Source organism: Aquila chrysaetos, chromosome 11 (genome assembly GCF_900496995.4).
Source record: "Aquila chrysaetos chrysaetos chromosome 11, bAquChr1.4, whole genome shotgun sequence".
In the NCBI taxonomy this organism is placed as follows: domain Eukaryota; kingdom Metazoa; phylum Chordata; class Aves; order Accipitriformes; family Accipitridae; genus Aquila; species Aquila chrysaetos.
This window is the reverse complement of record NC_044014.1, coordinates 16,541,767-16,554,954: the sequence shown is the minus strand read 5'-3', so window position 1 is coordinate 16,554,954 and position 13,188 is coordinate 16,541,767. Positions and strand designations below refer to the sequence as shown.

At 64.2% G+C, this 13,188-nt stretch overlaps 2 protein-coding genes across 4 annotated transcripts; one reads left to right on the top strand and one right to left on the bottom strand.

Annotated features, from left to right (window-relative positions):
- The first annotated feature begins 833 nt into the window (after positions 1–833).
- SFRP5 (secreted frizzled related protein 5) lies at positions 834–12,697 on the top strand. Of its 2 annotated transcripts, XR_003925763.1 has the most exons (4): positions 834–1,463; positions 2,285–2,362; positions 2,798–3,727; positions 12,685–12,697. XR_003925763.1 is itself a non-coding variant. In XM_030030480.1 (3 exons), exons 1-3 carry the CDS (start codon positions 932–934, stop codon positions 3,136–3,138), a joined length of 951 nt encoding a protein of 316 aa, XP_029886340.1. In that variant the 5' UTR covers positions 834–931; the 3' UTR covers positions 3,139–5,329. The 2 variants fall into 2 exon arrangements, 1 of the variants encoding a protein (XP_029886340.1); XM_030030480.1 differs by lacking the exon at positions 12,685–12,697 and having other exon boundaries at positions 2,798–5,329.
- ZFYVE27 (zinc finger FYVE-type containing 27) lies at positions 6,454–12,002 on the bottom strand. Of its 2 annotated transcripts, XM_030030477.2 has the most exons (12): positions 11,619–12,002; positions 11,475–11,545; positions 11,217–11,403; positions 10,944–11,039; positions 10,641–10,753; positions 9,770–9,900; positions 9,334–9,405; positions 9,149–9,169; positions 8,798–8,942; positions 8,456–8,502; positions 7,507–7,588; positions 6,454–7,281 (listed from the first exon to the last, which is right to left on the bottom strand). In XM_030030477.2, exons 1-12 carry the CDS (start codon positions 11,813–11,815, stop codon positions 7,217–7,219), a joined length of 1,227 nt encoding a protein of 408 aa, XP_029886337.1. In that variant the 5' UTR covers positions 11,816–12,002; the 3' UTR covers positions 6,454–7,216. The 2 variants fall into 2 exon arrangements, with proteins under 2 accessions (XP_029886337.1, XP_029886339.1); XM_030030479.2 differs by lacking the exon at positions 9,149–9,169 and having other exon boundaries at positions 11,619–12,001.
- Positions 12,698–13,188: the final 491 nt, after the last annotated feature.

Sequence of the window (13,188 nt, the reverse complement as noted above, 5' to 3'; positions counted from 1 at the left end):
GCCTTGCACGCCCCTGGCCCAGCCCATCTCCAAGGGGATGGGGGAATGTGGCCCCAGCAGGACCCTCACCCTGCGTGGGCTCCAGCTCTGGCTGTGCCCCAGGCACTGGCAGAGCCTGGGTGCAAGCCCTTTGGTGGGAGGTGTAACCCCAGCTATGCCTGTGCCCAGCAGACCATGGGCTGCCCGAGGTGCATACCGGCAGGGCCATCCGTGAGGAATAAGGACCCCATGCCCACGGCATCTCCTTGGCATTGATGCCACACATGGCACCTGGCACGTGGGTACCCCAGCTGCCCCCAGTGCTGCAGCATGAAGCCTCTGGGATGTCACGCTCCTCCATCCCCTGCACCCCAAGCGTCCCCAAACCCATGCCGCATGGGGCACAGGAGACCGTGGGGGGGCACAGGGTAGGAACCGGGGTTGCCTGCCCCATGCCGGGGCGTGCTTCCAGGGTGCCAGGCGGGACAGGGGCAGAGGGGCTGGTGGACGACGGGGCGCACCTCGCGCCCACGGCACATCCCCGTGGGGCAGGCGAGCCGGCCCTTCCAGAGGGCACTGCCCCAGGGGCACGCAGAGCCGGGGCGGGTGGAGGGGGCTGCGTGCGGGGGGGTCCCCGGGCGGGCGAGGGGCACGCAGCGCCGCGTACCCCCCCCCCGGCTGCCCCGGGAGGGAGGGCCGGGACAGCGGGGCGGGAGGGCAAGCGGCGGCGGGGTGGCCGGCAGGGCAGGCCGGCGTGGGGCCGGAGGGGGGCCAGCCCCGGGGGGGGGGGGGGGGGCCGGCAGCCGGAGCAGATTGGCTGCCGGTGAGGCCTCCCCGGGCTCCTTAGAAAGGGCGGCGAGCGTGGGAGGCGCCGAGGGAGCGGGCAGCCCGCCGAGCCGCGCTCCCGTCCCGCTCGGCAGGCACGGCCGGCGGCGGCAGGCGGGCGGCGGCGATGCCGCGGGCAGGCGGCCCCCCGGGGGGCCCGGGCGCGGCGCTGCTGGCCCTGGCGCTGGCGCTGGCGGGGTCCCCGGGCGGCGGGCAGCACTACGACTACTACGGCTGGCAGCCCGAGAGCCTGCCCCACGGGCGCTTCTACGGGCGGGAGCCGCAGTGCCTCGACATCCCGCCCGACATGCAGCTCTGTCGCGACGTGGGCTACAAGCGCATGCGGCTGCCCAACCTGCTGGAGCACGAGACCGTGGCCGAGGCCAAGCAGCAGGCCGGCAGCTGGGTGCCCCTGCTCGCCAAGCAGTGCCACACCGACACCCAGCTCTTCCTCTGCTCCCTCTTCGCCCCCGTCTGCCTCGACCGGCCCGTCTACCCCTGCCGCTCCCTCTGCGAGGTGGTGCGTGACTCCTGTGCCCCCGTCATGGAGTCCTACGGCTTCCCCTGGCCCGAGATGCTGCACTGCGGCAAGTTCCCCTCCGACCACGAGCTCTGCATCGCCGTCCAGTTCGGGAACAGCAAGGCTACCCCGCCGCCAGGTAAGCGGGCCGTGACGGGATGACGCCGTGATGGGAAGGGCACCGTGATGGGGTGGGGTCACACGCGGGGTACCTGCCGTCAGCGTGTCCCCAGGGACAGCCAGGGACGTGCACGCAGGGTCCCCCAGCGGAGCCCCCGCACCTCCATCCCCGCACCCCTCGAAGCAGAGCCTGGGGCAGTGGAGCTGCCCAAGGACCCTCTGTCTGCAGCAGGGCACGAGTGGGCACAGTACCAGCAGCATCAGCTGCTTTGGCTGGGCGCTGCTAGCTGCCTAGGGGAGCCAGGCACCCAGCTGCCTGCACAGAGCTGCCCCAGGGCGAGGGAGAGCAGAGCGGCCATGGGAGCAGCGCTGGGAGTGAACATGGGATGAGGTGGGAGCCACTGGGGGAGCTCTGTCCCTCTCCTCCCGCTGGGTCCCATCCCAGCAGCAAAGAGCATCCTGCACCTGCAAGGTCTCAGCCCCATGCTGCTGTTGCAGGGTGGCTGTCCCCTCAGGCAGAGGAGGGGACATCACCCAAAGGCAGCCCAGGGTCAGGATCAGGGCTGTGACACCCTTCAGGCTGGGGCCACCCTTGCTGCTGCTGCTGCTGTGCCCCAAAGTGTCAGCATCTGGATGGAGCATGTTCCCATACCTCGTCCCCTCCTGGGGGGATGCTGGAACACTGGCCAGCAAGGTGTTCTGTGCCCCCCGCTCCCCCGGCACAGCTGCCCAGGGAGCAGAAGAGCTGTCAGGGCTCTCCCAGCATGTTCCCGCAGAGCTGGCCCAGGTGACAAGCATCAGCAGCAGGAAGCTGTGACAATGGCTGGTCTCTCACCGCAGTGTCCAAGATCTGCACCCAGTGCGAGATGGAGCACAAGGCGGATGGCATGATGGAGCAGATGTGCTCCAGTGACTTTGGTGAGTGCTGGGGCCCGCTTCCCAGCCCCCCCTACACGAGGGGCTGCCTCCTCCAGCTCTGACAGCCCAGGCGGGGGTTGGCTGGAGGGCACGGTTGTACAGGGACAGCCCAATGGGAGACCCCCCCCAAGCCATTCCCTTGGACCCTGTGTGCATGAGATGGGTGCACCACAGGAGAAGACATCGGTGGGGGGATAGGCAGAATGGGACATTTGGGAGGGTCACTGGGGGCCTCTGCTGAACCGGCCCCCAACAGCCCCTTCCCCTCCCCACACGGTAACTTCCCCAGAGACCCTTCTTCTGGGTCCCACCCCAGGGACGGGCTGCACCCTGTCCTGCATAGGTGCCTGGCCCAAACCCCCCCAGCAGCACCCCAGCACTGCCCCGTGGCACTCCCCGCCCCCTGCAACTGTGCCCCACGGCTGCCCCACACAGTGGTGAAGATGCGCATCAAGGAGATGACGGAGGAGAACGGGGAGCGGCGGCTAGTGGCCGCCCAGAAGAAGAAGGTGCTGAAGCTGGGCCCACTTAAGCGCAAGGACACCAAGAAGATGGTGCTGCACATGAGGAACGCAGGTGCCTGCCCCTGCCCCCAGCTTGACAGCCTCAGTGGCAGCTTCCTGGTGATGGGCCGCAAGGTGGGCGGCCGCCTGCTCCTCCTCGCCATCTACCCCTGGCAGAAGCACAACAAGGAGATGAAGTTCGCCGTCAAGTTCATGTTCTCCTACCCCTGCCCCCTCTACCACCCCCTGCTCTACGGGGCCGGGCAGCACTAGGGCTCTGCCCACCCTGCCCTGTCACAGGACTCCTGCACTGGCCTGACGCTGCACCCCTGGCATCCCTGGTTGCACCCCAGGACCCTGGCTCTGCTCCCCTCAGCCCCTTGGCTGTGCCCCAGGACCCTGCTCTGCACCCCCAGGATTCCCAGCTGCATTTGTGGGAACCTTGATCCACAGCCAGCACCCCTGCCCCCTGCTGAGAGCCCTGCTCTGCACCCCTGGGACCCCTGTTCTGCTCCCAGGACCCCTGCCCACACCCAGGAGCTTAGGCTGAACCCAGGACCCTTGCTCTGCATGCTTGTGAGCCCTGGTCTGCACCAGCGATCCTTGGCTACTCCCAAGCCCTCTGCCTGGCACTCCAGGGACCCTTGCCTGCACTTAGGATCCCTGCTTGGCCCTCTTGGGACCCCTTGGCTGCACACAAGACCCCTACCCTGCACCCCTGTGTCCCCTGCCCAGCTCCCTGGTGACGTGCCCCAGACCCTCAGCCCCGCCAAATCCCTACTCCACCCCACCAAAGCATCCCATGCCCTCACCTTGAGCTCACACCCCAGCCCTGGATTATCCCACCTTCGCAGGGACCCACGTTAGCTGAGGCAGGGCCCTCCTGTCCTGCTGTCCCCGCAGACTGGCCTCCTCAAGACCAAGTGCCCGGAGCAGCACAGCCCGAGCCTGGGCTGCCCCACTCTTCCCATCCCACATGGCTCAGTGAGGAGGGGGATCCACCTCTAAGCCCCCCAGAGGAGCTCTGCTGCATCCCTCACACGCACCCCCGCCGAGACCGAGCCCAGGCACCCCTTGTCCATCCACACCACGGTAAATTATTCCGCCTCAGAGAAGCCTGTGTCCGGCTCCCTGTGGTTCATGGGCAACTGCCCCTTTGGGCTCCCTCAGGGACCCCAGGAAGGATGGGAGGGGGCTCCTGGTCCTGCCCGCTGAGTGGGGCAGCCTGGGGGAGCAAGCAAGCTCACCCTGGGCTCTCGCTCTAGCCCTGCTCTAGGTGCCGTGCCCAGAGTCCGAGGCTGGGCAGCCCACCCAAGCCGAGGGCTGAGGTTCCCGGTGATCACAGGCATCGCTGGAGACTCGGGCATCCCTGTCACTTCAGGGAGCCTGGGAGGGTGGTGAGATGAGGAGGATGGGGGAGGACAGGGGCATCGCTGCTGCTGGAGCCCCACAGCTGGGCCTGAGGGAGTTTGCCAGAGAGCGTTCTCCCTCCATCACCCCTGGGGGACAGATCCACAGGCTGGGAGTTGGAGGCACATGTGGAGCATGCCACCCAGCATAGTAGGAGGCAGATCCTGGACCAGGCAGCCTCTGTCCCTGGGCATCCCACCTCCACACCACCTAAAAGCCCTGTCTGCAGCTCCCAGCCAGCCCTGCTCGGCTGCCAGACCTCCCGCCCCACAACCTCCAGCCTCCTCCCAAAAGGTTCCCCGGGATGCCCCCCAGCAGCCCCAGGACCAGGGCAGCCCTCAGCCTGGCCCCTCTGATGGCAGCAGGGTGCTGCCCCTCGGCTCAGCTTCCCCAGCCCCGGAGCAGGGGCTGCCTCTGCCCCAGCAGCCCCCCAGTCCCAGCAGGTGAGGGGGACAGCCTGCCCACCCCAGGCCTGTTTACCCAGCACATTCTTGCATCCATCTGTCCCGCCGGGTGAGGGAGGCACGAAGGTGGCCGCCAGGATATTTACCCAGCGCCTGGCTGCCTGACCCTGCGGCTTCTCACCGGAGCTGGCCCTGCCACAGGGGAGCCTCCCGGGACAAGAGGGCAAGTGAGGCTGCGGGATGCCTGCGCCCACCCTCCTCCCAGCTGACAAGGCCACTGGGCACCTGCCCCACACTGGGGTGATCCCCACTCCCTCTGCCCCCCTTGGGCATGGCCTCAGCCCCACTGCCCAACCCCCAGAGCCCCAAAGGGCATTCAAGCTGGGGGCACATGCCTTTGCCCCACAGTCAGCCAGGGACATGGGGCAGCCAGCTCCTGCCACAGCCTCACACCAGGGGCAGGCGGTTACCTCCCCCCCCTCCCTCCACCCTGGCCAACGTGGAAAAAAACTGGGCAAAAAAATCAAATATTGTTCAAAGGTATGTTCAGACCAAAGCTGCTGAGCACGCTGCCATAGGAATAAATGTCGTCAATTATGTCATTTTACTGCAAAACTTAAAAGTGCGCAAATAAAACCCCATCTCCCACAGCCCAAGTTTTTCTGTAGCCCTCTGTATTTTGCATCATTAGCATCTTTCCAGGGAGCATTTAGACATACATCACCATCTCACTCATCGCTCCAAGTGTTTTCTCTAGAAAGACAAGTAACTTCTCTCTACCTCCCACCATCAGCCATGTGAACTCTACAGCTCAACCCCCTCAACCCCTCGCAGACCAGTACTCGCCCCATTGCAGATACACCCCCACCCACAAATACGACCACACAGCTCTTAGGGTGCTACACAGCTCCCTCCCCAATGTTACGGCTGCTCCACTGCCCCCAGTAACTGCTGAACCCTCTGCATGCCAGCCCCCCCCCCCACACACACACCCTGGCCTTGGAGCACACCCAGCACAACTCAGACACTCTCATCATCACTGCCAAGTCCAGCTTTTCCCCGAATTTCCATAGGGCACAGCTTGAGGAAGGGGTTTATGAGCCCATGACTGAGAGGAGGGCTCAGGCTGCCCCCAGGGCTGCCCCATGTGAGCTCCCACACTGGTGGAGTGTACAATCAGCAAGAAGATCTGGGTCGTCCAGCACCTTCTCAGGCTGGTGGGTGTCACAGCCTGATGTGCACTGGGCAATGCCAGCCCAAGAGCACCGGCCCCCCCCCCAGATCCCCCGGCTAGGGGGGGGGAGCTGCAGCTGGCTGGCAGGGACCCAGGCCATGGCCGTTCCCAGCTGCATGGCAGCCAGGGTCACATTCCTGGGATAGCTGGGAGCTTTGCTGTTCACACAGGGAAAGGTCACCCTTGTGCACACAGGCAGCTGCCGGGACCACCGCCTGGGCAGGGCAGAGGAAGGAGCAGTCCCGGGAGGCAGAGAGGAAGCCCAGCAGCTCCTGCCAGAGCTGAGCTTCTCCCTGGCTCCATCCCAGCAGGATCCAGCCCTGGCACAGCCAAGGAGGTGCAGCTGCACACAGACCCAAGCAGGGGGCAAACAAGGCCACAGCATGACCAAAGATGGAAACCCCAGTAAGCAAGGAGAACTGGTGGCAGAGACGCACCATTTCTCCGTGACCACCTGCAGGACAGCGGGGCCAAGGCCACAGAGGTGCCGGGGTGACCTGGGACTGGGACAGCTTTCACTGGGGCAAGACAAGAGTCAGCTGAGGGCAAGAGATTTATTGGTCATTCTCTATATACACATATATTAATCTGTAGTAGAAAGCAGCAGTCACTAAGTGCACAGAGCAGCACCAACTCCTGCCTCTTCTCACACTGCAGCTGGAGACCCAGCCACACAGCCCAGCCCAAACTTACCCTCTTGCCTCCTCTGCACTACGGCCAAGTATTGGAGTGGGGGGAGACTAAACCTGCAGGTGGTGAGGCCAAGGAGCACAGGAGTGACTAGCAGGGTCTCAGCTGAGCCAGGACCAAAGACCACATCTCCTGGTGATGCAGGCAGAGCTCTGACTTGATCCCAAAAATACACTCATCTAGCACAGTGCTGGGAAAGGTAGGGACAGAGCCCTGAGGTTGTTCTGCCTCACCCAAGAGGTGGAGGTAGGACCACAAGTGGGAAGGATGGCTCCTCCATCACTAACCCAGTCCACAGGGCCTGGGCAAGTACGTGGCAGGGCACAGCGAGTGCCAGGGAGCATCCAGGGCTTGGAGCAGCTGCAGGGATGGGGGTACAGCTGTGGGCAATGCTCCACCACAGGGACCCAGCTGGTGCAGCAGATGCTGCACGGCAAGGAGGGCTGGTCTGCCCCCAGCCTGGCACTGGCAGGAGGAGCAGCAAGCACAAGCATCCTCTGGCAGGGTGACACCATGCTGGGAACCAAGCAGCCCAGGCTCCTGGCTGCAAGGGTGCCCACTGTCCTGGGTGTCAGGCAGTGCAGGACCCAGGAGCTGGCTGGGCCTGCTTCAGTCACTTGATGAGCACCTGGTTGCACAGAGCACACACGAACACCGTCTCCCTCTGAGCCTCCGGGGCTGGAAAGGAAAGCAGGTGTCAGAGATGCTCCCCTTCCCCACTGCAGGCTAGGGCCCCCAGACACAGAGCTGCTCCAAGAGCTGCAAACCCATCACCGCTCTGTCCTGAGCCAGGCTGCGCTGGGCAGGTCACATCTACCCTCCCCACCAGGGCTGGGGCAAATCCCTGAAGCAGACAGCACAGGTGGGAGCAGGAGCTCTGCCCTCCACCACCCTTCCACTCACCCGTGGCTCCCATCACAGCCTTGGGGACTTTGAAGGAACAACACCTGGAGCAGAAGCTGTTCCCACAGTTACTGCAGCTCCTCTGTGGAGAGAGATAAGAGGTGACACTACTCTGGGCCCACTCCCAGCCCTCCCTGGCAAACTCCAGTGCCAGAGCACTAACAGCATTCCCTGCTGAAGGGGAGTGGGTGCAAGGCCTGAGCCCCGACAGCAACAGCAGAGGGGTCATCTACCAATGACACCTGGACAGACCACCCAGGCCTAACACTAGATCTGCATTCAAGTATGCTCCAACATCACAGGCAGCCTGTACCCAGCCTGAGAAAGCACTGGGAGCACAGGCTCCAGGAGGTTTAAGGACACTATATCACTCTTATGCTGTAACTCTGGAGGGATGCAAACTCCAGAGTTAGTCTGATGTACATCTGGGACTCTCAGGAGTAAGGGGAAGGGGCCACGAGTCTGGAGAATGGGAGGCAGCAGGAAGACAGCTATGTGAGTCTGGAGGGGACAAGAAACACATCCTTCCCATAACTGCCCAGGGGACTGTGCACCAAGCATCACGTGCAGGGGCTCAGATAAGACAACAGGGGTGGCCTTTGCTCCTCTAGTTCCTACAAGCAGACCCATGCTCTGCTTCACCAGAAAGCTCTCAGGCCACAGGAAATGGGCTAAACCAGGGCACAGAGCAGGTGCCTTCAACAACACGCACAGGTTTGGCCTGAGGCAGCTTCCAAAGGAGCAAATAGACAAAGGTTCAACAGCACAAGGGATCCGTGGCACCATTAGGCACACAACACCACCCAGCACTTAGTTGAGGTCACCTGCTGCCACGCTGTGACTGAGGCCAGCCACCTGAGCTGCCAGAGAAAACCAGGGCAAGCCAGACAAGTGCAACACCTCTGCCCCAGGTGCAGACAGCAAGCTGTGGTAGAAGCCGAAGACTCACCCTCTTCTTGAGCACAGAGAAGGTGGCTGCACAGCCCGTGCAGCTCCCTGGAAGAAAGAGAGCAGAGGTCAGGCAGGGGTCTGCTGCCTGGGACTGCGAGAGATACAAGAACACCTACAGCTGTTGTAAAGGCTCAGCTTGAAGGCAACATTGCTGCACCTTCCCATCCTTGCCCTTCCTCGGAGGGCTGGGAACATCCTCCCCATGGAGGGGGAGGTCATCAGAAGTGTCCTAGCAGGTACAACACCACTCTGTCCACCCCCAGTTCAGTGGTGACCACTGGGAGCAGCACAGACCCCACTCTGCTGAGCTCCCCCAAGCAGCACCTGCTCCCAGCCTTACCAAAGTTGTTGCTGGGGTAGCGCTTGCGCAGACGCTCGGTCAAGCGTGACACCTTGCTGCGGATCACCTCGTTTTTGCTCATAAAACCGTTGTCTGGGAGGCTGAGGTCAAAATCTGCTGAGCACTGAGAGCTCTCGTCATCCTCCTGCAAAGAGCAGAGCCAGCTGAGCACGCAAGGGTGGCTGGGGGCACACCCAGGGGATGCAGGGCAGCCCACCCCAGACATGGGCACCCAGGAAGCAGGATGCTCCACCTGGCATCACCACAAGCCACCGGCAAACGACGCAAAGGCTACCAGCTCCAGCTGGGAGGAGATGCCCCTCTTGCACACCTTGGCATGGCAGTACTCACCATGACCAGCAGCTGGTTCTCCTTCTCCCGCAGCATGGGACAGAGAGTAGAGGCAATACAGATGGAGTCAGAGGAGCCCAGCCCCAGAGCCACCCTCCCTGAGCACCCAGCTTGCCCATCAAGGCCCTCAGCCCTTCCCACCTCAGCTGCCCCGCAGGCACAGCCCACCCCCACCAGCCTCAAACCTCAATAGCATCTTTGAACTCTTCATCAGGCTCTGCCTCCTCCGCCTCCTCCACGCTGCCAGGGGTAAGGTCCTGCAGGAGATTCATGGAGCTAGTCCTGCTGTACCCCCACCCTGCCCAAAGGTGGGCCCACGCTGCTGCAGCAGGTTCCGGGACAAAGGACCAGGCCGCTGGCAGCCCCATGAAAAGACATGAGTCCCAGAAGGTGAAGTGAGCCCCTGCCTCCCCAGACCACATTCTTACATGCAGCAAAAGGACTAAGCCAAGCCCCCAGCACAGCAGGGCAGCCCCCCAGTAACTCAGGAGGGGGTCCCAGCCTTCCAGCAAAGCTGGCAGCTGGAATGAGATTGTGGGTAGAGGGACACAGGCACAGTCAAACAAAAGGGCTGACCTCACAGCTCCCACCCCACAACTGCCAGCCCTGCCTATACCTCACCTCTGTGCTGGTGGGTGTGGGGGTCCGATCTGGGGGGGCAGCAGCTGGCAGGGGTTCGGCAGGCTCTGGAGTGCTCTCGAGGGGTTTGGTGCCCACACACTGCTCAATCGAGGCCTTGAGCTCCATTACCACTGGCAAGAGGGGAACGTGGCTGGGGCGGGGTGATGCTTCCCTTCTCCCAGCCCCACCACACAAAAGCCGGCTGCAGAAGCCAATCTACAGGGCTCAAGGTGGGCCATTGGCACATACAACCTTCACCTCTCAGGTACCCCGAGCCCTCCTCCGCTCACACACCAAAGTTAAGGCAGCAAGGAACTCCCCACACTCCCAGCTCAGGATAGGGAACAGCAGGAACCTAGTCACAGCTCAGCCACACAGATCTCATCCAACTCTCCTCCAGTACGTGCCACAGAACAGGGAGCACCTCCGGCTCTTCTCCTTCCCTCCAACAGCACGTTTTCAAGCCTACGTCATACATTGCCACAGGCACCAAGAGTATTTCAAGTCCTGCAGAGCAGGGTCAGGGACTGAGAGGGGTAGCGGTGGTCACACACAGGCTGTGGTGCCAGGCCCTGGTTTGCCACAGAGCACAGGAGAGCAGGAAACAGCATCCAGGCCAGGGCACACATCAGGAGAGACTCTCACCACTCAAGAAGAGTCCCAGGACCCCACCACCCAACCTGGGCTGCTGAGCACCATCCCTAGGACATAGTTGCCCTCAGGGGGGTTCAGGTCCCATGGCAGAGCCTGACACAGGACACTGGGCTCACATGAGGGTGCTGGGAGAGGTCCAGGGCAGGATCCCTGACTTCGGGATCCCTGACTTTCCCCAACCCATCCCACACAGGCGACTTCCAGGGACGTCTCTTACCTTGGTAAAACTGGGTGTTGCCCAGGAAGAGGGTGCTGTTGAGGATGGCCAGGACCCAACAGAGGGGCAGCAGGTAAAGGACACAGACAGATCCTAGCAGCGCCCCATAAAACCTGGGAAGGAGCAGCAGGACACTTGAGTCAAGACAGAGCAACACACACCACAGCACAAGCCCCCTTCCTTCACCTGGTCCTCCACCTGCTTTCTCCAAGTACCAAACACATCAAACACAGCTCCAAAGGCCTGGCCGGGCCCCTCTCACCACCAAGCCCGCCACAGGATGCCTGACCCAGTACTACTCACTGGGAGGAGACAGTGGGGTTCTCCCAGTACAGCACACGGTACACTGCCTCACAGCTGCAGCACATCCCGCTCAGGAATCCCTCCAGCTGGATCAGGCTGTCAATGAGACCTCACAGTCAGGAAAAGGCCCCACAAACACACAGCCTGGCTCCCCCACACTCACACACTTCACGGCGGCCAGGCTGGCACGAACCCAGGCCCTCCACAGCCACAGAGAAGCCTTCCCGGCTGCAGAGGCCCCAGAAGCCCCACAGCCGGGCTCCAGAGACTCACAAGCTCTTGACCTGGACGATGGCCTCCTGCCGCGAGAGCTGCACCCTGCGCAGGTCCTCCCGGCGCACGCTGTGGTACCTCCTGCGCACCAGCTCTGGCTCCGAGGGCCGGGCCCGGCACGTCTCCTGCAGGTAGCCCAGCAGGGCCGGCACCAGGACCAACAGGGCGAGCACCGAGTACCAGGCGGCTGGAAGAGGCGGGACAGCGTCAGCCCCGGGGGTCCGGGGAGGGGACCGGCCCTGTCCCCGCCACACGCACCTTGGCCGAGGGTGAGCAGGAGGAAGTTGAGGCCGAGGCAGACGAGGAGGGAGCACACGGGCCGCTGCCACCTGCGGACAGGAGGGAGGGTGAGGGACGCGAGGCCCCGGGGACGGTCTCGGTCCCGGCCCAGCCCGCACCTACCGGAGGAGGGAACGGACGCCCTCGGCGGCGTCCCGCAGCGGCTCCAGGTAGAGCTCCAGCCGCCGGTAGCTCCGCACCAGCTCCAGCAAGTCGAAAGCGGCGGCGGTCTTGGGCGGCGACGGCTCCGGTAGGGCCTCACCGCCCCCCACCGCCCCTTCGGGGCCGCCTGCCGCCCCGTCCCGCTCCACCGCCTGCATGATGGGCCGGACCAGGGGAGCGGGGACAGGACGGGCCGGGGGAGCGGGACCGGAACAAGCCGGACCGGGCCCGCCGCCGAGCTCGGCTCTGCACTGCACACCACTTCCGCGAAGGGGCCAGGTGCGCCGTGACCTCACCCGCGGCGCTGGCACGCAGCCAATCAGAGGAGCCGCGCTAGAGAACGCAAGCCGAAGCCCCGCCCCTGCGCGGGCAAAGGGGCGGTAGAGGCCTCGGCCCCGGAAGCGGCGGAGGTTCGGCCCCGCCCCGCGCCGCCCTGCGTGGTCCGGTCCGGTCCGGTCCGGTGCGGTGCGGTCCGGTCCGCGGGGGCCCCTCGGCGGCGGGGCCGTGGGTGTGCTCTGGGTCTTGCGACCGGTCTGGGCGTGGGGCTCGGGGCTGACCTGGGGCCGGGACTCGGGCACGGTGGGTCCGGTCTACATGTGGGGCTCGGCCCTGACCTGGGGCTAATCTGGGTCCCGGCCCGGTCCCGATCGGGGTCCGGTCTAGGAGTCAGTCCCAGTCTGGTTCCAGTCCCAGTCCAGGGCTGGGCACTGATCCCAGTCTGACCCTGATCTGGGGCTCAGTCCCAGTCTGGGTCTGGTCCTGATCCGGCTCTAATCCTGGTCCAGGGCTCAGTCCCAGTCTGGGTCTGGTCCTGAATTAGGTCTAATCCTGGTCCAGGGCTCAGTCCCAGTCTGGGTCTCGGCACAGCCTGGTCCCAGCCATATCGGGGCACTGTGGGTTTGTCCCCAGTGCTGGGGTACCTCCCCACGCCCTGCACCGGGGGTCCCTGGGAGGGAGCGGGGGTTTCCCCCAGGCCCCTGAGCGTGGCTGGCAGCTCATCTGCTGCCCCTCCATGTCCCCAGAGCAGCCCAGCCCTGGCTGCGCTGGCACTGCCCTGCACAGCAGCCTGTGGTCCTGCTCCCACCACCCTGGGCACCACAGGCTGTCTGTCCGGGTGACTGCAGTAGGGCAGGGCTGCTGGCTCCCACGGGTGCTCTGTGGACCCTGGGCTGCATCCGATGCCAAAAGGGGGGATGACATCCCGTAATACTCCATGCAACCTTGTCAACCCTATGCCGGCTCTCAGGCTACAAGGGCAGCACAGGCCTCAACGCTGCTGCCGGCTGCCTGCAGCCTCCAGTGAGCAGAGTGTGTGTCCCGTGGGCAGAGGCCTGGGGGGGCCTGGTGACGCCCCAGCTGCAAGTAGAGATCCAAAGCTGATCCCCATCCTGAGAGTGCGGCCCAGGGCCAGAGCCAGCCCCGGCAGATGCTGGCTGCCCCCAGCTCTCTGGGGGCCCAGCAGCGTGGGCACGACTACCCAGCAGTGCCCCGGCCCCAGGACAGAGAGCCCTTTCAGCCCAGAGTGACGAAG